This window comes from Spodoptera frugiperda, chromosome 8 (assembly GCF_023101765.2).
Source record: "Spodoptera frugiperda isolate SF20-4 chromosome 8, AGI-APGP_CSIRO_Sfru_2.0, whole genome shotgun sequence".
Lineage (NCBI taxonomy): Eukaryota > Metazoa > Arthropoda > Insecta > Lepidoptera > Noctuidae > Spodoptera > Spodoptera frugiperda.
The window spans coordinates 11,034,394-11,059,882 of NC_064219.1; the positions used below are offsets into that span (position 1 = coordinate 11,034,394).

General features: G+C 41.7%; 2 protein-coding genes across 2 annotated transcripts in view; one reads left to right on the forward strand and one right to left on the reverse strand.

The window, feature by feature from the left end:
* The first annotated feature begins 60 nt into the window (after nt 1-60).
* Nucleotides 61-25,489, forward strand: part of LOC118275698 (DNA-directed RNA polymerase III subunit RPC1) — a 29,467-nt gene continuing 4,038 nt past the window's right edge. The window contains exons 1-24 of the mRNA XM_035593761.2: nt 61-276; nt 465-600; nt 954-1,103; nt 1,449-1,790; nt 2,085-2,239; nt 3,226-3,403; nt 3,707-3,844; nt 4,216-4,413; nt 4,986-5,110; nt 5,684-5,795; nt 6,775-7,007; nt 7,655-7,755; nt 13,320-13,455; nt 14,036-14,149; nt 15,863-15,982; nt 16,511-16,590; nt 17,199-17,312; nt 19,238-19,395; nt 20,679-20,851; nt 21,286-21,390; nt 22,353-22,542; nt 22,915-23,133; nt 23,962-24,080; nt 24,333-24,545. Coding sequence (XP_035449654.2) covers nt 233-276; nt 465-600; nt 954-1,103; nt 1,449-1,790; nt 2,085-2,239; nt 3,226-3,403; nt 3,707-3,844; nt 4,216-4,413; nt 4,986-5,110; nt 5,684-5,795; nt 6,775-7,007; nt 7,655-7,755; nt 13,320-13,455; nt 14,036-14,149; nt 15,863-15,982; nt 16,511-16,590; nt 17,199-17,312; nt 19,238-19,395; nt 20,679-20,851; nt 21,286-21,390; nt 22,353-22,542; nt 22,915-23,133; nt 23,962-24,080; nt 24,333-24,545 — 3,653 coding nt within the window. The 5' untranslated portion in view covers nt 61-232. The remainder of the gene's footprint in view (nt 277-464; nt 601-953; nt 1,104-1,448; nt 1,791-2,084; nt 2,240-3,225; nt 3,404-3,706; nt 3,845-4,215; nt 4,414-4,985; nt 5,111-5,683; nt 5,796-6,774; nt 7,008-7,654; nt 7,756-13,319; nt 13,456-14,035; nt 14,150-15,862; nt 15,983-16,510; nt 16,591-17,198; nt 17,313-19,237; nt 19,396-20,678; nt 20,852-21,285; nt 21,391-22,352; nt 22,543-22,914; nt 23,134-23,961; nt 24,081-24,332; nt 24,546-25,489) is intronic.
* On the reverse strand, nt 8,479-13,005 carry LOC118264036 (uncharacterized). Its single transcript, XM_050695427.1, has 2 exons — nt 11,824-13,005; nt 8,479-11,455 (listed from the first exon to the last, which is right to left on the reverse strand). Exons 1-2 carry the CDS (start codon nt 12,784-12,786, stop codon nt 11,450-11,452), a joined length of 969 nt encoding a protein of 322 aa, XP_050551384.1. The 5' UTR covers nt 12,787-13,005; the 3' UTR covers nt 8,479-11,449.

A 25,489-nucleotide genomic window follows, 5' to 3' on the forward strand; every position in this document is an offset into this window, starting at 1 on the left:
ATTTAGCAATATGGTATCACTGAATTGCTATTCATTCAGTCGTTCATTGAATTCATTCACATGGTTTTTTAGTCGTTGTTAATTTCAGTCGCAATGAACGCAGTTTTTTAATAACTGTCAAAATAATACTTTGCGGTTCTTGTTATCATTATTGTTTTGTGTGATTTTTAATGTAAAGCTGCAGTAATAACGTTGAATTAATGTTTTACGGTGTTCTTTGAATCTATTCGAGATGCCGAAGGAACAATATCGCGAAACTTATGTTGGGCGAAAAATGTAAGTGAGGTTATGTTTACTACATCATATGGTATTTTATGCTATCAAAATTTATTGATTTCTTGTGAAAATATACTAGTTTTGGTAGTTGTAACTAATGATTCGACGGCTTGATATGTTTAATTTGAGTTAGATGTGGTTTATTTTGTGTCAATCGTGGTAATTTAAGTAAATTTTGTGTCCAACAGTTCGCATGTCACGTTCAATGTGGACAGCCCGGCTGCCATCCAGCAAGCTGCTCATATCCAGGTCATCACCAAGAACCTGTATGCTCAGGATGGACAGAGGGTACCGGCGACATATGGTGTACTGGACAGGAGAATGGTATGGCTAATAAACTGTTCAATCTATTACTCTAGACAACACAAACAAAGTGTTCTGCACAAAGAAGTAATGTGTAAAAAGTTACTAACTCTTCGGAAATGCGATTATTGTCATAAACCTGTTGATAGGCCACTATCTAGATAATCTTAAGTTAACATTGTTTGCTCCTGTCTCCCAATCACTGCAAGGAGTTTGATAAAATTTTGAGAAACAAGAATTGATTTTTGAAATGAAAATATGAAAATGTATTTTTTCTGACAACTAGTAGTATTATTTAAATGCATTTGTTAGTTGTATAAGTATGTTTAATCACCTTGCTTCCACTACATGGCTAATTAATTATGTGTATCCAGGGTACCAATCAAAAGGATGCCAACTGCGACACGTGCGGGCTGGGCCTGGCAGAGTGTGTGGGACACTACGGGTACATACAGCTGGCGCTGCCCGTCTTCCATGTCGGGTACTTTCGGTCTATCATTACTATACTCCAGACCATCTGCAAGGTGAGTTGAGGACTACTGGTGTTTTATTAGTTATTAATCAGGAACAACTTGTATTTGTTATCAATATAAAAAAATAAAACAAAACTAATAAAACACTATAAAATAATCATGATTATGTTTGGTGTGGTTGTTTCATTTTTTTTAAGAAGTATGATACTATATTTATATTTGAGTTTTTTATTTATTCTAGTTATTAGAGTTATTACATATCATTAACATACTATCAGCCACAAGACGTCCACTCTTGACCATAGGCCTTCCCCAATGACTTCAAAATAAATGACAATTGTGATTGTCACTGATTAAAAAACAATGATTAATATTTAATGATTGCAATGATTTCAGAATTGTTCAAGAGTAATGCTACCGGCTCCTCTGAGGAGGAATTACTTGCGTAAATTCATGAACCCTGAACTGTCGTACTTGCAAAAGAAGAACCTTCGCGCTGCAGTCCACAAGAAGGCGAAGGCTTGCACGAAATGCCCTAGCTGTGAGACCTTGAACGGCATGGTGAAGAAGAGTCCGGCTGGTATCCTTAAGATTATCCATGATAAGTATCGTACCAAGAAGCCTACTGATGGTGTTGTCAAGCGAGTGCTGAAAGACTTCCACGAAGCTAAGGAGTCCAATAAAGAACTGACCACAATGATCAACAGCGGACTTGTCGTGGAGATGAGTCCTGTGGAGGTAAGTTGATATGACATCAGGAAGTATAATTCCGTTGTCATACTGTTTTATTAATTTATACTTTTTGCCTAGATTTATTTAAAAATCAATATGGATATACATAATGGATTTTCGACTTTATAACAAAATAATGAAGTTCAAAATGTAATAAAGAATTTAGGCAGTAGGTTGACAATACTCTACTAAAGTCGCATATATTCATCTTGAGAGTTTCGTTAAAACACCTGACACGCAATTCAAAGCCTTTAGCCTTGGACTTACGACTTGTATTCAATAAACCAATTTCTTCCACAGGTGATGGAATTATTCCGTCGCATCCCAGACGACGACATTCCCCTGCTGGGTATGAACCCGAGCCTGACGCGGCCGGAGCACCTGATCCTGACCCGCCTGCCCGTGCCACCGCTGTGTATCCGGCCAAGCGTCGTGTCTGATATCAAGGCTGGAACGTAAGTACTCCTCACTCCTAAGTATATCATATCTCTCACAGGGTAGTGAAGGAAACCTGAATTTCTATGACCATAATTGATTTTAGTGGAGGCACGCGGTGAGTCGGCAAGCCTCTTTGGCATGCCATTTTCATCCGTATACCCTTCAAGTGTGGAAAAGCCATGCTTCGGCACGATTGGGCCGGCTCGACCGGAGTAATACCACGGCCTCACAGAAAACCGACGTGAAACAACGCTTGCGTTGTGTTTCGTTGTGTGAGTGAGGTTACCGGAGGCCCAATTCCCCCCTTCCCAATCTTCCCCATCCCCGATTCCCAAACAACAACCCTTAAATTTCTAACTCCCAAAAAGCCGGTAACGCACTTGTAACGCCTCTGGTGTTTCAAGTGTCCATGGGCGGCGGCGATTGCTTACCATCAGGTGATACGTCTGCCCGTATATGGCGTGGCGTGTTTCATAAAAAAAAACCCCTTTTAGTTGAGGTTGATTTTAAATTGATTCATCAAATCTCAGTATCTTAGCAGCGTGTCTATGGCTGTGCGCTGGGCCTATAAACATCTAAGGTTTGCGCTAAATCAATTATTTGGAAAGTTGATGATTTATATTTTGTTTCTTGAACTCGACATGACAGCCTAATACTTTACACAGTAGAGATTTTGTGTGTCACATCATCACACATCACACCGAGACCCTGTGGGGCCCACTGCTGAGCAAAGGCCTCTTTTCCAGTAAAACATATTATATGACAGCATAATTGCATAGTTACTATAATTCTATTTATGAAATATAGGGTCATTATGATACTACCCGGAGCTGCCTATGACCTAACGGGTTGCCGGGGCTTTGGTTCAAAGTAGGAGTAAGAACGGAGTGGTTTTTAGTCAGAAAGAGTCTGACTCTCTGAGATAAGTTATTGGATGATATTTCCTCCCTGAAAAAGCTGTAATACTAAAATGAACATAATTCAACATGAGATACTCTTACAGGAACGAAGACGACCTAACAATGAAACAGTCGGAGATCCTGTTGATAAACGACGTGATATCACGACATATTGCTAGCGGGGGCAAGAGCGAGCTCGTGCAGGAGGACTGGGACTACTTACAGCTACACGTCGCTCTGTACATCAACAGCGAAATGTCTGGCATTCCATTGTCTATGCAGGTAATTTCATAGCTAGTTTAGTAGAAAAAAATCATGCAAATTTATTCTGTGTAAAAACTTTGGTTTTCTTGGTTTTGTGTTAGGCCTTTGACTATGTGGACTATAGTAAAAATCGTTACAAAACACATTTTATCGAGATGAAATGTAATAATCTTCTAAAAGTATATAAATTTATGTAATTCTATGTAAATAAAACCAAATATACTAACTAAATACCCATACATTAGTATCGTGTCCTATGGTGTTCCTCAAGGATTCGTTCTGGGACCCAATTATTTCTAAAATCTTTATGATTCTTTTCAGCCTAAGAAGCCAGGTCGTGGTTTAGTACAGCGTCTAAAAGGCAAACAGGGCCGTTTCCGTGGCAACCTATCAGGGAAACGAGTGGACTTCTCGAGCCGTACTGTCATTTCTCCTGATCCCAATCTGCAAATTCAAGAGGTAAGTTGTATTATTTTTTTGATTTCTTTTATATTAATTAAAGTTCACCTCTCTATTTTTGAATTCTTCACTATAAAAATGGTGTTATCTACGAATGGTACTTGTTGTTTAGGATTTTTTTTTAAATTTCATGTTAAAAGCAAAACTTGTAAACTTTGGTGTCTGCCTGCAAAGGCATCAGTTTATCTATGTTTGGATGATCTTCCAATATTTTCTACTTTCAACTCTAGCACCCTCTGAATAAACTTCAAATTGCCTTACCATCCGCTCTACCAACGCATGAGTTTATTTTAGAATGGTATTCTAATTTCATGTTTAATTTCAACCCTAGCATCCTCTAAATAAGTTTCAAAATCCCTTACCATTCCCAGGTGGGAGTACCAGTACACGTGGCGAAGATATTAACGTACCCAGAGCGGGTGTTCCCTGCCAACTTGCTATGGCTGCGGAAGCTGGTGTGCAACGGACCTGACGTGCATCCTGGGGCCAATTATGTTCAGCAACGAGGGTTGAAGCACAAGAAGTACCTCAAATATGGTAACAGGGAGAAAATCGCTCAGGAGTTAAAGGTAAGAGTCAAAGTTGAACATGACACCCAGACCTGAAACAACAAAGAGTTGCTCTATGCGGGAATCGAACCCGCTACACGTAGCGCGGTAGCCTGTTGACCAGCTACCGCACCAACCGTGCAGTCTCTCTGTAGTCTGCTGCAGTTTCTCCAGTAATGAGAAACCGAAAAAGCCCAGTAATACTTTGCCTGACAGTGAATCGAACCTCAGACCCCTTGCCCGGCAGGTGCACTTCCGATCACATGACTAACGAGGTAGTCTCGAGTGGTGTGATTTGGAATTCAGGCTTTGCCTGTTTTATTTAGGTTGTCCCATTTGTTTGTTTGTGTGAGTCTTTAGTAATTGGAATTTCACCCCCTTCCTGACGATATATCGATCTGATATTTGATACACACTCTTAATCTTGATGATCATACAATATAATCGATTTTTTCCACAATAGCCTCCACTTTTATGGCTATCAAATGAAAGGGCTCGATTGGTAGAATAGAAATTATTTAACCCGTTCAACTTAGAAAATATTGTATATAAACTATTGTTGGGTTTAATGTAAGTTGTTGTATGTGTGGTAGTGTGGGGACATCGTAGAGCGCCACCTGGTGGACGGGGACGTGGTCCTGTTCAACCGCCAACCTTCCCTCCACAAGCTCTCCATCATGTGTCACCGCGCCAGGGTCCAGCCGCAGAGGACCTTCAGGTACTTACGTTCAATATTATGTAGAGTAGACCAGCAAACGAGCAGACGGATCATCTGATGGTAAGCAATTAGCGCCGCCCATAGATACCCGCAATACCAGAGGAGTTACAAGTGCGTAGCCATTTATTAGTTGATGAAAATTGTGAAAATAGTCAGTAGTCAAATGTAAATATTATTAAAATATTAATTTTGTTTGCAATCTTTTATAAAATTAAATAACCGAGTGTCGAGTAAGTCTTATTTTTTTTATAACTTCACGCTTTTAGTCCCCGAAGGGGTAGGCAGAGGTGCACATTATGGCACATAATGCCAATGTACACCCGCAGTTCACAATTTATGTTGTAAGTCCCATGCAATAGGTGGTGAGTCTATTGCCATATACCGGGCACATTTCCAGACTCCGTGCTATCACTGAGAAATTTTCGAAAAACCGAAAAATGCCCAGTAATGCTTCGCCCGACCCGGGAATCGACCCTTGCCCGGCAGTCGCACTTGCAACCACTCGGCCAACGAGGCAGTTAATAATCGAGTAAGTGTAATTATTGTAAATGTTGATTGTACATGTGTGCGTAGGTTCAACGAGTGCGTGTGTACGCCGTACAACGCGGACTTCGACGGCGACGAGATGAACATGCACCTGCCGCAGACCGAGGAGGCCCGCGCAGAGGCACTCATACTCATGGGGGTAAGCACTGCTTCTTATACAACGTGTAACAAAATATTCATATAAATCAAGAAGCCCTGATGAATACAGGTTGAATAGACTCTCTACACGAAGTTTCAGCTTAAAATACGTTTTAAAAAAAAATTGTACCAAATACTTGGTATCGCATAGTTCTTGATTTCAAATCATATAAACGTGTCACAACACTACAGGGAACACTCGCTAATATGACGAAACATTTCTTCTGTCAATCTGATCGCCTAGTACCTGTCTACCTAATTTTGATTGGCGCACCGGCGCGATTTGAAAAATTCATAACTTGGTACCATGAAAACATGAGTTTAAAAAACCCTTCCCGTATCGTTTGTTATGTTATCTAGAAACCGTGCAATTGATATGTATACCCCAATTTTGTTATACGTTGTATATTGCACACACATAGTCACTCTTATTACCTACGTGATAGAGATTATTTTGCAACTAACCTGGTTTTTGTGAACTAGTTGTTCCCTATATGAGGCAAGTACTGATAAAAGATGGTATCACACACATCACATCAACAGCCTATAAGTGGCCACTGCTAACCAAAGCCTCTTCTCACATAGAGAAGATTTGAGCATTAATAACCACGCTTGTACAATGCGGGTTGACGATTTCAAAGAAATTATAACTTCTGCTGTCCTCATGATTATTTTCTACATAATCTTCTCGGGAAAAGTCGCATTGATACTTCCCGTTGGTACGTTTCGAACTCTTTGTGTGAGCCACAAATTGTTGTTTTGGATGTATGTGAACTTGTGTGTTTTTAAACGCACCCACGACTCAGGAGGTAAAATTAGCGCGAGTCAACGTTTAAAAAAAAAAACCACAAGAGTCATGCACTTTACGCTATTTTCTCTTGTGGATGTGTTTACAAACACTTATTCTCCACAATTCTGCTTATTACTAAATAACCCTAAACTATTATCCTAATTACCAAACTCAATGTAACTGTCCACAGAACAAATCCAACTTAGTGACTCCACGTAACGGAGAGTTGTTGATCGCTGCAACCCAAGACTTCATCACCGGAGGCTACCTGATGACCCAGAGGGACTGTTTCTTCACGAAGGACGAAGCCAGGCAGCTGGCTTCCTGTCTCCTCGCCGGACAGGACTCCACCATGAGAATCGACATGCCGACCCCTGCTATACTCAAACCAAGGCAGCTTTGGACAGGGAAACAGATTTTTAGGTTTGTTTTTCTCTTTTTATTATTACCTTACCTTACCTTATTTAGTTCACAATAGTGGACTCAATAGGGTAGATGACTAATTTTTGTTTTAATGTCCGTCTTGTAGATTATTTTAAAATATTAAACACGTATTTTTTATTTTCTTACGGAATCAAGTACTTTCATAGATATATCAATTTGAAATGTCGCGTGACGTCACTTCTATATAGGTATATTTTATGCGTAGAAATGACGTATTTTCTCCTACTCTTAAACTTTGATTCGTTTTATGTAGTATTGTTATGTTAAATGACAACTTAAAAAAATACGTCATAAGTTTTTAAACTGACATGGTCACTAACACTATTATTAGAACTTGAGGCGGGTTACCATGTTTATTTATTTCGATGAGTTTCCGATCCAGTTCATCCGTGATCATGGCGCTTGCAACAGTGCCGAAATATCTATAAATAAACATGGTAAATATCCCGTCTCAAGTTCTAATAATAAAAAAATACGTATCTAATATTTCTTTATTACCTATATGACGGACTAAATAAGGTTTTTAATTTTCATACCCCGTTATCATCCCTATTGAGATGTTATAGATTCGTCATGTCTGTCTGTCTGTCCGTCCGTATGTCACAGCCATTTATGTGCTATTGCAGCCTGATAATGAAGCCCAACAAGAACTGCGAGGTGAAGGCCAACCTGGAGACCAAAGGCAAGAACTACACGGGCAACAAGGACATGTGTGTGCAGGACTCCTGTGAGTAATACTTCCATTTAATAATAAACCACTTAACATACGTTCAAGGATAATTTTTATTTAACGAATTGCTATTGGTTTTGTAAAATTCAAATTAATATATTCCGGCGCATCATGAACAGGAAAACTCTATTCATATGAGACGTGAGAATATCATCGCAATGTCTGTCGATTTTGACGTTTTGTCAAATACGATCAGATACTATGCATGGTAGTGTGTGTAATGGTTTATTTATTGATTTAATGTACTTTATAAGCATTATTTTTGAAAAATATTAGCGTTCTGCACTTCTCCTACACATAAACTATAAGTGTACCAAATTTTATGCTCCTACGTTCGCGCAATTTTCGTAAAAAGGGGTCCAAAGTTTTTGCATTACGTATTTGCATTATATTTTGTGTCTATTTATCCGTAAATCCGGAGGCCCAATCCCCCCCTTCCCAATCCCCGATTCCCCAACAACTCTTAAATTCCTAACCCGCAAAAGGCCCGACAACGCACTTGTAACGCCTCTGGTGTTTCAAGTGTCCATTGGCGGCGGCGATTGCTTACCATCAGGTGATCCGTCGGCTCGTTTGCCAGCGTGTTCCATAAAAAAATCTCTCTTTCTTCATCTTTCTTCTCCCTCTTTTTTCCGTTCTCTGTTTATATTTTTCCAAACTATAAACATATTGTTATCTATAGTATTTAGTACTGGGGAAGCTCACAATAAAACACACAGCCCATTTGTAGCTCGGTATAATTAAAACTGCCCTTGACAATTCACGTTGACAACTGACATAGACAACTGATGTTGTACACAGATTATGCGCTTACACTACATCCCTCCCCACTTAATTTAGAATTACAACAATTACCCCTCTCTAACTTATTACCTACTTAATATCTAACAAATTATGATTAACTTAAGAATACTTATAGTTTATGGTTTTACCCACTCGACAACTCCGAACGGGACGTGGCTGGGTCGGTACTGGGGTGGTAGGAGGCGTGGTAAAGTCCTCACTGATTGGCATGCCTAAATCCTCAACGGACTCTGTATTGGTACCTATCTTACCCCCGGGCTCACCCAGCTGCTCGCCTCGAACTACGGTCCGCTCAGATGGGATCTCCGCCTGGATATCAGGCTCCAAAGTCTGAGGGTCCACGGAAGACGGTCTCGTACCTGTGGGGACTACAAGCGAACTCCTCGTTCTACGCTTTAGCTGGTCGAGATGTCTATGGTGAACGTTACCCTTATCGTCAAGAATTTTATAATCATTAGTTCCTGTTGACTTAATCACAGATCCTGGTTGCCATTTTTCTGCCTTTAGATACTGACGGTACCAAACATCGTCACCTACTCCTACTTCTCTACTCTCCCCACCTTTACCTCTAACCTGCCGCTGCTGCGACTCACGAACCTTGCCTTCCCTATCTGGTTTCAACGCGTCTAACCTAGTCCTTAAACGTCTGCCCATCAGTAATATCGCCGGACTTTCTCCCGTAGAACAATGTTCGGTATTACGGTAATGTAGTAAGAAATTATTCAAGGTCAATTCTATATTTTTGTTCTCAGCTATAGCCTTTTTAATAACCTTCTTTAGGGTCCTGACTGCGTTCTCCGCCGCCCCATTTGACGCGGGATGATAAGGGGCTGTAAATACGTGTTCCACCCCGTCACCCTGTAAAGAGGTGGCAAATTCACTACTTGTAAATGGTGGACCGTTATCTGTCACTATCTGCCTAGGAACGCCAAACCTACTCCATAGTTCACTAAGCTTAGAAATAGTACTTCGAGCTGACGTATTAGGAACCAAAAAAACTTCTAACCATTTTGACATGGAGTCTACTACGACCAAATACAATCTACCTCCGATGGGGCCCATAAAATCTAAATGGAGCCTAGTCCATGGGCGGTGAGGCCAGGGCCAGAGCCGTGGGGATGCGCTGGGGGGCGCGTCCGCATGCTGGGCGCAGGTGGCGCACGCGCGGCACTCGCGCTCCACCGCCTCGTCGATGCCGGGCCACCACACGTAGCTACGTGCTATGGCTTTGGATTTAACTATCCCCATGTGCGGCTCATGTATTAATTTTAACACTTTATCTCGGCAACCATCAGGAATCACAACCCTATGCCCCCACATAACACATCCTAATTCCTCGTATAATTCCGACTTCCTATTAAAATAAGGTTGCATACCTACTATACTACACACTTCGGGCCAACCGTCCCGTATAAACGATAAAACCCTACTCAGAATGGCATCCTTCAATGTAAATGTTTTTATTTGTTTATTATCCAATAATAACGCTTCTTGTGCAAAGTGTAAATATGTCTGTTCCGGAATTACGTCACTTTCTTGTTTAGTAGTATTGATCGGCAACCGCGATAGGCCGTCCGCACAGTTTTCGTTAGTTTTAATGTATTCTATATCGTAGTCATAAGCAGACAAAATGACGGCCCACCTCTGCATCCTACTCGCGGTCATAGTCGGTATCCCGGCATTAGGGCCAAAGATAGAAACCAACGGTTTATGGTCAGTGCGTAATGTAAATTTTCGTCCGTATAAATATTGATGGAATTTCTTTACACAGAAAATAATAGCTAAAGCTTCGCGGTGTATTTGAGAATAATTTTTCTCCGCAGCAGTGAGGGCACGCGACGCATACGCCACTGGGCGCTCGCCCCGCACCCCGCGCTGCGCCAATACCCCTCCAATACCCCGCGCGCTCGCATCACACGTCACGATAACCGGTTTCCTAGGATCGTAGTGAGCTAACACCTCGCTACTGACTAACGCTCTTTTGACTTCTCCGAATGCGCGCTCGCACTCACTGTCCCATTTCCATGGAATCTCCTTCCGCAGTAAACTATGCAAAGGAGCTAGTAAGGAACTAAGATTTCTAGTAAATCTTGCGTAAAAGTTAATCATACCTAGGAACGAACGTAATTCTGTTACATTGGTAGGAGCTTCAATCTTAAGAATAGCATCAATCTTAGAAGTATCCGCTTTAATTCCATCTTTTGATATCACATACCCCAAATATTTAACATTGTCTACCAAGAAAACACATTTATCCTTCCTTAACTTTAATCCGTTGTCAGCTAAACGCTTCAAAACAGCCTCAAGGGCCTGTAAATGCTCCGTTCTAGTCTGACCTCCTATGATGATGTCATCAAGAAACGCTTGCACATGCGGAATGCCCTGTAATAAATTTGTCATAATGCGTTGGAAAATTCCTACGCTAGATGCTAAGCCATATACTAACCTATTGTATCGAAATAACCCTCGGTGTGTGTTAATGACAGTAAACTTTTTGGAATCATCCAACACAATCTGATTGTAAGCATTAGATAAATCTATTTTGCTTAAATATTGAGCTCCATTTAACCCTACCAAAACATCATCAATTCTAGGAAGTGGGTAACGATCGACCAGCAAAACGGGGTTTAAAGTAGACTTGTAGTCCGCACAAATACGTAACGTACCGTCAGCCTTATTAACAGGCACCAGTGGAGAAGCCCAGTCCGAGCAGTCCACCGGCTCGATGACGCCGGCGCGCAGCATCGCATCGAGCTCAGCGTCGACGCGCTCACGGAGTGCATACGGCAGGGGCCGTGCTCGGTGAAATACGGGTTCCGCGCCCTCACGCACCCGCAGTGTTGCCTTGCCCCCCCTGTACCGTCCCAGCCCTCCACTGAACAGTTCTTTATACCTGTCAAGTAATTTACACAACACAATATCAATTTGTTTGTCATCCTTCCTGATAAAATTACACTGAAACTTTGGAATATCTATTTGTAATTCTGCCAACCACTGTCTCCCAATCAAAGATGTGGTACCATTCTCAATGACAAATAATTCTAATTGTTTTTCTATGGCATCATAACACACTGACGGTTTAATTATACCCAAGGGCTTTATTTTCGAGCCATCATAAAATTTTAGGATAGTATTATCATTTTTAATAGGCAAATGGTCAAAATACAAATCATATACATTTTTATTTATACACGAAATGGCTGTGCCAGTGTCTATCTCCATTACAATTGGAATGTTATCTATAAGAATGGGTAAACTCACCGCCTTATAATTATTTAATGCCATGAGATTTAGATCTTCGATAACCCCTTCTTCATCACTGGTCCCGTAGTCGAGATCTCCGAAATGAAATCCGCGCCTAATCGCTTTTTCTTGACCGTCATTGTTTTCCTGCGACCTTCGACCTTTCCACTCAGGACACACCCGCCGCAAGTGACCCACATTTTGACATTTGCTGCACACAAAGTTCCGATAGCGGCACCTGTCAAAATCGTGATTCGCCGCCCCGCATGCTGCGCAGCCTGCGTTCACCGACCCGGCTGAGCCCGTCATCCTGACATTGACCGGCCGCGTGCGGCCTCTAGCTGACGGTGCTACCGGTCCCGCTCCGCCAACTCTGCGCCCGCGTCCTTGTCCGACACGCCCCGCGCACTTTTCTAGCGCATGGACCGAGCACGTACTCCTCGCCTCTGATGCTCCTTTCCCCTCAACCACAGCTGCGTCCCTCTCCGCTGCTTCTAACGAACACGCCAACTTGACCGCCTCCGCAAAATTTATGGTGTCATTTTCAGCGAATAACCGCTGCCGAATGACGTCACTGCGCAGCCCGCAGATAAATTGGTCGCGTAAGTTTTCGTTCAAATTGGTGTTGAACTTACAATTCCGCGACAATTTCTTCAGTTCCGCTACGTATGTGGCCACATCCTCCGTAGCACCTTGCCGTTTCTGTCGAAATCGGTATCTTTCCGCTAACGAAGATGGCGGCGGTTGTAAGTGTTGTTGCATCAAATCACCAGCTTGTACGAAAGATAATTCCGAAGGCTTGTTTGGACTAGCGAGATTAACCAGCAACTCGTAAGCTTCATCCCCCATACTAGCAATCATCGTCGGTAACTTCATTTCGTCCGAGACCTTGTTCACCTTGAAGTACATCTCAAGTCTGTCCATATAAGACGTCCATAACCCCGACCGCATGTCGAACTCTTTGATTTTACCAATCGACATTGTGACACACTGTAGATTGAATGCGCACGCAAAACCGTAACTAATTGTCCTCGTCGCCACTATAGTATTTAGTACTGGGGAAGCTCACAATAAAACACACAGCCCATTTGTAGCTCGGTATAATTAAAACTGCCCTTGACAATTCACGTTGACAACTGACATAGACAACTGATGTTGTACACAGATTATGCGCTTACACTACATTATCAATATCCTGAATCTATTTGTATGATGAATTGTATCTAAGTCTAATACAAAATCTGTCCCCCCCCCATAATATTAACACATTTACAATCTTAAGTACCATAAAAATTGGCGAATAGAATTCAAAGGGTGAAAAGATACATGAAAGGGGTGAATGGATATTAGAATATTTTCCCAACATTTATTCACCCCTCGAATTCTATTCACCCTGTTTTACCCTTATGTTATGTGATCGCTATTGTGATCAGGTTTGGGTTCAATTCCCGGTTACATTAAACTGGTAAAAAGTGAATCTTTTTAGTAATAAATAACCTGTGGTTTCTCCATAGATGTGATAATAAGGAACTCGGAGCTGCTGTGCGGTTCCATGGACAAGTCGACGCTGGGCTCCGGCACCAAGAACAGCATCTTCTACATCCTGCTCAGGGACTGGGGGGAGGAGTACGCCGTTAGGGGGATGTGGAGGTAATGATGATGAGGAACTACACTGTTCTAGAAGAACTGTTCTACTGAACTAGAAATTTTACTGCCATACTCAGAGTCATTTAATGCTTACTTAAACTATTCCTTAGTAACGATGTTGTATGGAAAACAATTGCTAAGGACTGGGTTAAGTAACCATTAAATGACTCTGAGTGCGCGAGTTAGGGCAAGTCTGATAGATTTTTCTAGTGATTGGGATGATTTAAGGTCTGCAGTGGAGACCAACTGCAATATTATCTCGTTGATTACAACAATCAATCTATCTCAGAATCATTTTATTTATGATTTTCATATTTGAAAACTGGGCTTTTCTTGATGTTCAATATTTGTGCCTGACTAAGGTTTATAAGGCTTTGGTATCGATATCATCTCTATATATAAAAAAAATAATTACTGTTCGTTAGTCTCCCTAAAAGCTCATGAACGGCTGGACCGAATTGGCTAATTTCGGTCTAGTATTCGGTAGAATTCCAGTTTGCCGGGTCAGGTAGTATTATAATATAATTTAGTCTCTATCCCCTAGGAAATAAGGTTGATATTCAATCAATACGTTTATGTGCAGGTTAGCGCGTATGGCCTCGTTCTACATAATGAACAGAGGTTTCAGTTTCGGCATCATTGACGTCACTCCGGGGAAGAAGCTCATCGACGCCAAGAATAAACTACTTGAGGCTGGGTAAGTTAGTACTGGTAATACTATAGAATTACATACATACATACATATCGTCACGCTTTTAATCCCCGAAGGGGTAGGCAGAGGTGCACATTATGGCACGTAATGCCACTGTGTACACCCACTTTTCACAATTTATGTTGTAAGTCCCATGTCAGCACATTTCCAACCTCCGTGCTTCCACTGAGAAATTTTCGAAAAACCGAAAAAAAGCCCAGTAATACTTCGCCCGACCCGGGAATCGAACCCGATACCCCTTGTCCGGCAGTCGCACTTGCAACCACCCGGCCAACGAGGCAGTCTACTATAGAATTAAATTATTATAATTATTCTATTTTTATTTAGCTTGATCTGTTTGTTTGGGGCCAATTTAGTAATTGGCATTAAATCCCATTCCTGACCTCTGGTCGAATTGATATTTTGTACACACTCTTATTTTAATGACCGTACAATATTAGCCCATTAAAACTGTTAAACATTCGGTGTCGCTCATGGAACTCCGCAACACCAGAGCTATAAGTGGGTCTTTTGGGGGTTAGGGACTTGAAAATTGGAGATTGAGGTAGGGGGATTGGGGTTCCACTGCTCTCAGTTTTAGTCGTGTGTACTGTAAGGTCGTGGTATCACTCCGCGAGCCTCGGTCCATTCGTGCTAAAGCATGACTCTCCCATACTATTGCATAAAAAACTTTATAGGGTGAGGGGTAGCGGTAGGGGAAAAGGCTTGTCTTATGTAATTTTTTAATACAAGGTGTCTCAAAAGAAAGTTCACATTTAAATCTTTTTTTAAAAGAAAAGTCTTAGCTTTATTGAAAATTTTTTTATTGTATATTGAAGTACACTGTTTGGGAATTTATTTTTAAAAAATAACATCGTCCAAATGTAAACCGTTGCGCTCTCGGCATTCATTTAGTCGGGCACTAAAATTGCCTATGACAGCTCGGCAGGTAGTCTCCGTGATGGCTGCCATTTCATGACGGATATTTTCTTTTAATTGTGCCAGGGAAGTCGGTTTATTAGTGTAAACTTTTGATTTGACATAACCCCACAGGAAAAAATCCATAGGCGTTAAATCGGGACTCCGTGGAGGCCTATTTATGTCACCTCGCCTGGAGATTAATTTGTTCGGAAAAAATTCTCGAACTCGAGGCAGAGATCTGTTGGACGTGTGTGAAGTTGCTTCATCCTGCTGGAACCATGTTCTTTGGTTGTAACCGGGAAAGTTTTGCAGTTGGGGTACGAAAAACTCGTCTAACATCTCCACATAACGCTCTGAATTCACTGTGAGTGTGCGTCCCCTTCCATCTTCAAAAAAGGCCCGATAATTCGGCCGTAACACTGTCCACGTTTTCGGCTGTTCTTGATGTTCTTGGCCGCCCAGATTTTGGTTTCTCCAGAGTTGACCCAGTCTCTTCAAACTTCTTAACCCATTTTGCAATGAATCGAGTTCTAGGCGCATCATTTAAGTGACGAATATGTCGAATACTGCAGAATTTTCTACGCGCTACAGTCGCCGAATTACCGTTTTTGTAAAACTCACGTACGAACAACCCACGGTCCGCACCAGAGAAACGCTCCATAGCGACTAAATTCCCAAGAGCCAGACTACCGACTGACATATCCCCCGCGCCCCTCAGAATAGTTGCTTTCGCGTAATAAAATAAGTAAATGTGAACTTACTTTTGAGACACCTTGTATTTATAATATACCGTGACAGGTACTCAAAGTGCGATGGCTACATCCTGGAGATGGAGAAGGGCACGCTGCAGTGCCAGCCAGGGTGCACCATGGAGGAGACACTCGAGGCTGTCATGCTCAGCGAGCTCAGCAGCATCAGGTCAGCATCATATCCTACATTCTCTATCAATATAAGTTTTTAAACTGACATGGTCACTAACACTATTATTAGAACTTATGACGGGATATTTACCATGTTTATTCACTTCGATGAGTTTCCGATAGCGGCAACTAATCTAAATCATCAATAAGTAAATATTTCGTCATAAGTTCTAATAATAATTTTGTATCAAGTTCCTTATAGTCCACCATTCGCAGATCCGGTAATAAGTTTATAAATAAAATAATTATGTTCTAGTTATATTTCTAACTAGCTCCAGTCCGCGGATTCGCTTGCAGTACTCTCATAAAAAGTACTCTATATGCATCTCAAACTATACTCTTTTGTACCAAATTTTATTTAGATTCATTCAGTAAATTTCGCATGAAAGAGTAACACATACTTACTCTCTACTTGTGCCATTTATTATATAAGGTTAGGTAGCCTATCATTCTGTATTATTCCTTTTTTTAAATGTATTTTGTTCCTCCATTATTCCGTATTTTGCACATATTATGTTCCCCACAGAGAGTTGGCGGCCAAAGCATGTTTCCGTGAGCTACACCCCACTAACGCGCCGCTCGTCATGGCACAGAGCGGCTCTAAAGGTTCGTCACTCTATCTTACTTGTTCACGTTTCATTACCAAATTAAACCTTATTGCACAGTCATAGAGTTTGTTCAGCAATAGACGGCTCTCGGCTAGTCACGATAACAAAGAATGAACGAAGTTAATAGCTCAGTCTATACATCATCTTCGGCAATAATCAAATCTGGTTTATAAATGCAAATACTGATGTTGTTACTTCTATTGCTGTGATAAAAAAAATCCATATAATATTTTCTTCAACGTCTTTAAGCCAATGTATGACGGAATATTTTGATAATGAACTGGTACATAGCGTAGCCAGGTTTTACTTTCGGGAGGGGTTCAAGAAAGAAGAAGTTCGACCCATTAAATGTGTGACCAAAAAAAAAAATAAACATATTCATAGGTCGACCTTTACAAATGGGATGTTCTATGCTAAGTAGAAAAATAACGCTCTGTAATGTCTAGGTACTCATTTTTCGGGGGAGGGGGAGGGGGGGTGAACCCACTAACCCCCCCCTGGCTACGCCTATGAACTTGTAACAATGATTAAATGGTGCCGAATAAATGATTTTTCTTTCTTTCTTTCTTTCTTTCTTAAATAATATAAATGTGTGTGTCGGTGCAGGGTCGAACATCAACATATCGCAGATGATCGCGTGCGTGGGCCAGCAGGCGCTGAACGGCAAGCGCGTGCCCAACGGGTTCGAGGACCGCTCGCTGCCGCACTTCGAGAGACACTGTGAGTACCTTGGACCTTGTGCGGGAGGGACGGAGCTATGTACGTTGTATAGCTCCGTCCCTCTTGCACTGATCAGTGATCGACCATTCTGATACAATAGGCTACTTTCCTACTAGTCAAATTCAATACTTTTTTCGAAACGTCAAAAACTATATTTTCCATGAACTTTGTATGAAATAGTGCGTTATGACGTCATAAGTTTATGACGTCAAATAGCAGACTTATTTCTAGAAATTTAGCTAGAAAAAATCGAAAATTAAATAGTTCATCAAATTAATGAACGAGAGTGTGATTATTTTTTAATATTTTATTATATTGAAATATCAAAATAATTTATTTTTGACCTAGGAAAATACTCAATTGTAATAGCAGACTAAGGCCCCTGGTGGTGGGACTCGCTATACTATAGGAGTTCGTCGTCGCGTCCTTCATTAGGGGGACTTTGATAAGAAGGGGGGTCTTAGTATGTTAACTCTTCCGCATTATTAACCTTTTTTAAAACAGTTTCTTGCTCGTTCTTCTCCGTTCGAAGCTACACTTTGGAATGAGCACCTAGCTTCACTGACGGACATACTGACAGACTATTGTTTATTTCTTTCATTGTTGGCGTTTCAAAAGTACCTAAATTTATGGTTTAGTTGGAATAAATTATTTGTCTTTGACGTCTTAGTCTTAGTCTTTGACATTTGTAATTATTAATATCAATACTGCTGTTGGGTTTCTGGAGAGTGTGTCACGGTTTAAGTAAAAGGGGTACAGTAACTTTCCATTAGACGGATCAAAAAAGGAGGATCTTCTCGTTTCATGGCTAAGTAGTTATAGAAAGGCGAGATAGCGGGTCGGCCCATTTAACATAATCACTACATAGTATAAAACAAAGTCGCTTTTTCTGTCATGTATGTTGTATGTCCCTATGAACGCTTAAATCTTTAAAACTACGCAACGGATTTTGATGCGTTTTTTTTAATAGATAGAGTAACTCATGAGGAAGGTTTTTATGTATAATATCATCCATTAAATAGTGGACAAATACTGTTATTTTTGAGGTTTCTAATGTGATGTCGCAAATAATTACATTTTTTCCGCTTACATTGCAAACGCAGGCTGAGTCCTACGAGATTTATCAAAATAATGTACTAAGTATTGTACACAATGAAAAGGTCTACAGAAAACTCCGCGATGGTATATGTCTATCTCTTATGGATATCCCACAATAACATTTTTTTGTCATTTACTTTTTACGACAAATAATGACTAATATTCGAAGCGATTTTAACCAATACAGCATTAATCCTTATCCAATTAAATACCTTAAATACATTGTTGATTTAATACTGCGGAGATCTATTTGGCCTTTTACAGCATCTGATTTCGTCAAATTTTTTGTACAGATTTAAAAATGCGGAACGTAGCGTTTACGCGACGCGGCGCGGCGGCAGCGTGCCTATAAATAAGGAAAGGGGAATTGTTTTAAGTACTCCAAAAACGCGTGCGGGCTACGGGCAGTAAATGTAAATCAAATCTACTGGATTGATTTTATCATTTTTTCAGTGAGTTACATATTTTAGCGTGCAAACTTCGGGCCCTATGTTTTTTTATAAACAACGTTCACAGTTTTTCTGTAGCGTATTTAGTATATCAGCATTGCACCCGTGCGAAGCCGGGGCGGGTCGCTAGTAAATATTAAAAAGCTGAAGAGTTAGTTTGTTTGTTTGTTTGAACGCGCTGATCTCCGGAACTACTGGTCCGAATTGAATAATTCTTTTTGCGTTGGATAGTGCATTTATCGAGGAAGGCTATAGGCTATAAAACATCACGCTATGACTAATAGGAGCCGGGTGAAACCGCGGGTGAAACCGCGCGGAAGTAGCTAGTTTAACATAAAAATAATAAAAAACAATAAAAATACGTTTCTCTCATTTCAGCCAAGATCCCGGCGGCGCGTGGTTTCGTAGAGAACAGTTTCTACTCGGGGCTGACTCCGACGGAGTTCTTCTTCCACACCATGGGAGGGCGCGAGGGTCTCGTCGACACAGCTGTCAAGACTGCGGAGACCGGGTACCTGCAGCGGCGACTCGTCAAGGTTTGTACCACTATACATCAGTACCCCTAGTACGAGACCGCGTTCGGCGCTTTGATTGGTTGTTATATTTGAGCCGACCAATCAGAGCGCCGAAAGCGCTCTCGTTTCGATTACTTTACACGTAAAGCAAACTCATACTAAGGGTACAGATAATCAACATTTATAATAATACTAGCTTACTCCAACTTCGCCCGCGTTCCCGTGGGATTATTTTATTCCAGACCATAATCTAGCCCTGTTCCAAACTTCATCCCGAACACTTTAGCAGATTTTGCGTTAAGGAGTAACAAACAAACTCACGAACTTTCGCATTTATAATGTTAGTAAGATAATAGTGTATTTTACTGGCGATCGAGTAACAGACGTCGAGACTGCAAGTAGAAATTCTCTCCGGACTGGGAATAGACAATAAAAATATAGAAAGCTAGACATCATTCAATCTAACTCCAATATTTCTTTTTGCATTTGCAACCTTAGTATGAGTTTCCTTTACGTTCGAAGTAATCGAAACGAGAGCGCGTTCGGCGCTCTGATTGGCGGGCCGAATGAAGCAACCAATCAGAGCTCTCATTTCGATTACTTTAAACGTAAAGCAAACTCGTACTAAGTGATAGTCGTTTACTTAATAAACTTAAGTGACAGTTGGATGGTATACTAAATTCATTTATTTATTTACTTTACTTGATAATTACATTTTTAAATATTCAATTTAAAAAAAAAACATTTAAAAATATAAAAAGCAGTAGCCCACCAGTAACAGGATAAATCCAAGCTACCGGCGGTCAGGGCTCAAGGGGTCTCGGAATTTCCCGGGTACGGGCGTATCCGGAAGTACTGCCTTCTGCATCAGGCTCTTGATCCAACCATCTAACGTTAGCTTACTCAGGTGTTGGTCGAGGCTTTTGGCTATAAGGCCATTGGCAGATACGACTATCGGCAGAATGATTGCTGAATCTACATGGTATTATTAAGGGTCCGTTCACACAGACCGGCTCGGAGAGGAGAGCAAATTTCTGTCACGTTGAAAATAGAGATTTAAGCATTTGTATTAAGGTTAATTTTTTAATGTGCACTGATTTTTTGTTTAAAAATGCTTAACGGCGCTTGGTTGAAATAATAAACGGAGCTGATCGGAAAAATCGCGTGCTCTTTCTCGCTCGTGCAGCCTACCGGCTCCGAGCGCATCCGCTTCCAGCCGGTCTGTGTGAAAAGAAAAATGCGCGCCGATGCTCTCCGAGCCGGTCTGTGTGAACGGACCCTAAGTCTGATGGTGCTGTCCCCAGTCATTGGAAGACCTGGTCCTGCACTATGACATGACGGTCCGCAACGCGATGGGCGAGGTGGTGGAGTTCCGCTACGGCAGCGACGGGCTGGACCCCAGCTACATGGAGGGCAAGGACCGGCCCGTGGACCTCGCCAGGGTCCTCGCTGACGTGCGCGCCAAGTATCTGTCTAGGTAAGTGTCGGAGATTAACTCGCGCACTCAGAGTCATTTAATGGATTATTATAAGACTTTTAATGTTACACATGCTTGACAAATAAATTATACATACATACATATCGTCACGCCTTTAATCCCCGAAGGGGTAGGCAGAGGTGCACACTATAGCATGTAATGCCACTGTGTACACCCACATTTCACAAATTATGTTGTAAGTCCCACGTAATAGGCGGTGAGCCTATTGCCATATACTGGGCACATTTCCAGACTCCGTGCTACCACTGAGAAATTTTCAAAAAACTGAAAAAAGCCCAGTAATACTTCGCCCGACCCGGGAATCGAACCCGAGACCCCTTGCCCGGCAGTCGCACTTGCAAACACTCGCCAACGAGTTAGTCTATAAAAATATGTTAGTATTTAATGTATAATTATGTTCGGTGTGTATCCAGGGACGAGGATCCCCTGGACGGCGACGGCATCGAGCTGGCTGCGGCGGAGACCCTCGCGCTGGATGACTTCAAAACTTGCACGCAGGAGTTCAAGAACGAGTTGTTGTGAGTTATTTATCTATACTAATCTATACTATACTAATACTAATATACTAATATACTAATATACTAATACTAATATACTAATACTAATCTATACTAATATTATAAAGCTGAAGAGTTTGTTTGTTTGTTTGTTTGATTGTTTGTCTGAACGCGCTAATCTCCGGAACTACTGGTCCGATTTGAATAATTCTTTTTGTGTTGTATAGTGCATCTATCGACGAAGGCTATAGGCTATAAAACATCACGCTATGACCTATAGAAGCCAAGCAGAGCGGGTGAAACCGCGCGGAAGTAGCTAGTTGATGATAATGGTCGTGGTGGACACGAGGATGCTATCATCACGCTCGCCAGAATCCTTTACATCTCCCACATGGACGTTGCTTTACGTTGAACAAAAACGAAACGAGAGCGCGTTCGCCGCTCAGTACCCTTAGTATGAGTTTCTTCTTTAGCAGAGCGTTCTGCGCTCTGATTGGTTGATTTATTTAAGCCGGCCAATCAGAGCTCCGAACGCGTTTTCGTTTCGATCACGTTAAACGTAAAACAAACTCATACTTAGGGTACTGATTGGCTGGTTAATTCGTGACGGCCAATCAGAGCTCTGAACGCGCTTTCGTTTCGATCACGTTAAACGTAAAACAAACTTGTACTAAGCTTTCTATTAAGGTCCCACCTTATGAGAAGTAGGAGAGGTTTATGTTGATGGTGGGGGCGATGATGGTAATGGTTTTGATAATAACAGTGATGATTAGACCATGGTGGCAGTGCCGGCGTTAGGGGGGGGGGGCGTGATGGGCCGATGGCCCAGGGTGACAAATTCTGGGGGGCGTCGATGCTGCCGCCGATGGGGTCCACAAAAAACGAACACTTGATATTGCTTCCCTTAAGTGGGCGCCACAACATTTTCGCCCGGGATGTCAGTGGCCCTTACACCGGTACTGCATGGTGGTATTATATTACAGAACGTTCCTGAAGTCGATAGCAGCGAAGGTCCGAAACCTGCGCACGCGCTACGCGCAGTGTGGTCCCCTGGTGAAGCAGTTGGAGCGCCTGACCCTGACCCAGCTGGTCCAGTTCCTGCGGGTCTGCCACCACAAGTACCAGCGCAGTGTTATCGAACCCGGGACCGCCGTCGGTGCGCTAGCTGCACAGGTATGTTGGTGAAAAAATGAGATTAAGAATAAAATTGTACTACCTCATTTTAGCGACTCTAGTTCTGTCCTAGTGTTGAAAAGTAGTTTTGATATATTTTTATTGAGACGTTCAACTGAATCATACAATATTTTCAATATTGCATCACCTACAGTCAATAAGGCAGTTGTCCCACAGGTAACGATTAACGAGTAACGAGTAGAGCTAGAACTAGAAACGAGTTAGCGAGACGCGTGGCGCGAGTGCATAGTTCCGATATTTGTGTAGCTCAGCTATAAGCGAGTGTGCGAGTGAGGCGGGCGATTACTCGCATCAGTACGATACACTTAAGATAACTACACATCTAAATGTAACAACTATCTTCCCCCGCAGAGCATAGGCGAGCCAGGTACTCAGATGACTTTGAAAACCTTCCACTTTGCTGGAGTAGCCTCGATGAACATCACGCAGGGAGTGCCCAGGGTCAAGGAGATCATCAACGCATCCCGCAACATCTCCACTCCCATCATCACCGCCGAGCTGATGCAGCCCACGGACCAGGAGTTTGCCAGGAGAGTTAAAGGCAGGATTGAGAAGACCACGCTTGGAGAAGTAAGTCATTCTGTTTAAGTACATGATGATGACCATTGACAGCCCAAGTTACTCGGGCCTTTAGGACACCAAAGTACCCTTCAGGAAAACAGACTGGCGAAGAATTTCACTCCGAAGCTATAGCGACAATGAATAAGTGACATAACGCTTTATGCGAGTGGGTGGGATGTTTATCATGAAGTGGTGGCGCCGTAGCGCTCTATCCATTTTTTGTAGTGCGAAGATGGAAAAAAAATGTATTTGCACATATTTTTATAAACAGATCAATAGGTCTTAGCACTCCCCCTTCATTTTTAAGGGGGACCAAACATCCACTTTCTTGTTCCGCCTTGGGTGAGGCGAGAGGGAGTGGCAGACTCTTACTCACTAACAACCGGCCTGTGCTTACTCCTGGTTTTTGAGCCGGAGCCCCGGTAATCCGCTAGGCAGTCCGCAGCTCCGGATCTTTAAACAATCCCCAGAGGGTTTTGCCATCAATCCTCAAGCTACATTGCATGTAATGAGCCATGTACATAGGCGTAGCCAGGGGGAGGGGTTTGGGGGTTGAAACCCCCCCCGAAAAATGCGTACCTAGACATTACAGAGCGTTATTTTTCTACTTAACATAGTACATCCCCTGTTTGGCAAAGGTCTCCATGACTACCTATGAATCTGTTTATTACATATTACATAAATTGTTTTTTTTTTCTCATGTATGAAGGATGGAGGAGGAGAGGAGGATTTTTTTTTTGGTCACACATTTAATGAGTCGACTTTCTCGAACCCCTCCCGATACTAAAACCTGGCTACGCCTATAGCCATGTATGTATAACTGTGTAACGTCCTCAGATCACGACATACATCGACGAGATGTACCTGCCTAACGAGTGCTTCCTGCTCATCCGATTGGACGCGGAGAGGATCCGACTGCTCTGTCTGGAGGTCAACGTCGAGTCCATCGTCTACTCGTAAGTAGACGCGTTTCATACGCACTATAACTAGGGGAAGACTAGTCTTCTGATAAAATATATCTTTTTTGTTCTTTTGTTATATCGTTACGCCTTTATCACCCGAAGGGGTAGGCAGAGGTGCACATTACGGCACGTAATGCCGCTATACAATGTACACCCACTTTTCACAAGTTACAACTAGACTGATTTCAAGCCATACTGGGGCTCATAAACTAAACAATTACTAAAAAAATACAATTTTTTCGCCAGAATATGCACATCGAAGCTGAAGATAAAGCCGGGCAACGTGCACATAGTGTCGGAGTGGGCCATCAAGGTGTCCGCGGAGGCGTGCAAGCAGGGCGGCTGGCTGAACCTGGCGCTGCAGCAGCTGGCGCGGCAGCTGCCCGCCGTCGTCGTCAAGGGCCTGCCGCAGGTCGCGCGCGCCGTCATCGCCTGCAACGACACCGACAGCGTGCCCACGTAAGTGTTTTTTTTATTTTATTTAAGGAACATGAAGGGCTTACAGCTAAAAGAAACATATTAGGAACAGAAAGTTGGACTGTGAGCCAATAACTACCAACAACACTACCTAGTGTCATACACTAGTGGCATACCTAGTGTCCATATGATTTTTAGATAAGATAGTTATGAAACAGAAAAATCAAATACAGTATAGTGCTTAAATTGTACATCAATCACATAATCTATACTATCTATATATTAATACGTGATGCAAAAACTTTGGACCACTTTTTACGAAAATTGCGCGGACGTAGCATAAAATTCGGTACAATTTTAGTTTATGTGTAGGAGAAGTGCATAACGCTAATATTTTTCAAAAATAATGCTTATAAAGTACTTTAAATCAATAAATAAAACATTACACACACTACCATGCATAGTATCTGATCGTATTTGACAAAACGTCAAAATCGACAGACATTGCGATGATATTCTCACGTCTCATATGAATAGAGTTTTCCTGTTCATGATGGGCCGGAATATATTAATTTGAATTTTACAAAACCAATAGCAATTCGTTAAATAAAAATTATCCTTGAACGTATGTTAAGTGGTATTGTAAATTAAATCGTATATGGTCGAATTACCACTAGGCGACCACTAGTATTATTTATTACGTATATTATAAAGCTGAAGAGCTTGTTTGTTTGTTTGGCGTTGATTCGAAATGAGTAAATATTTTTGCTTTGATTAGTCGACGAAGGTTATATAGGGTGACAGGTAATTAGTGAACGATATTTAAACACGTGATTGTACTCATGATTACAAACAACTTTCCCAAAGAAACTTTTTTGTATTCTCATTTATTTTATTTTTATCACAATAAAAAAAAAACATCATCATCATGGACATCACTCTACTATGAATAGGAACCGAGCATGGATGCAGCTAGTTATTGTTAT

Coding starts and splice junctions, on each gene's coding strand:
- LOC118264036 (XM_050695427.1), bottom strand. CDS start 12,786: ATGTCGATTGGTAAAATCAAAGAGTTCGACATGCGGTCGGGGTTATGG.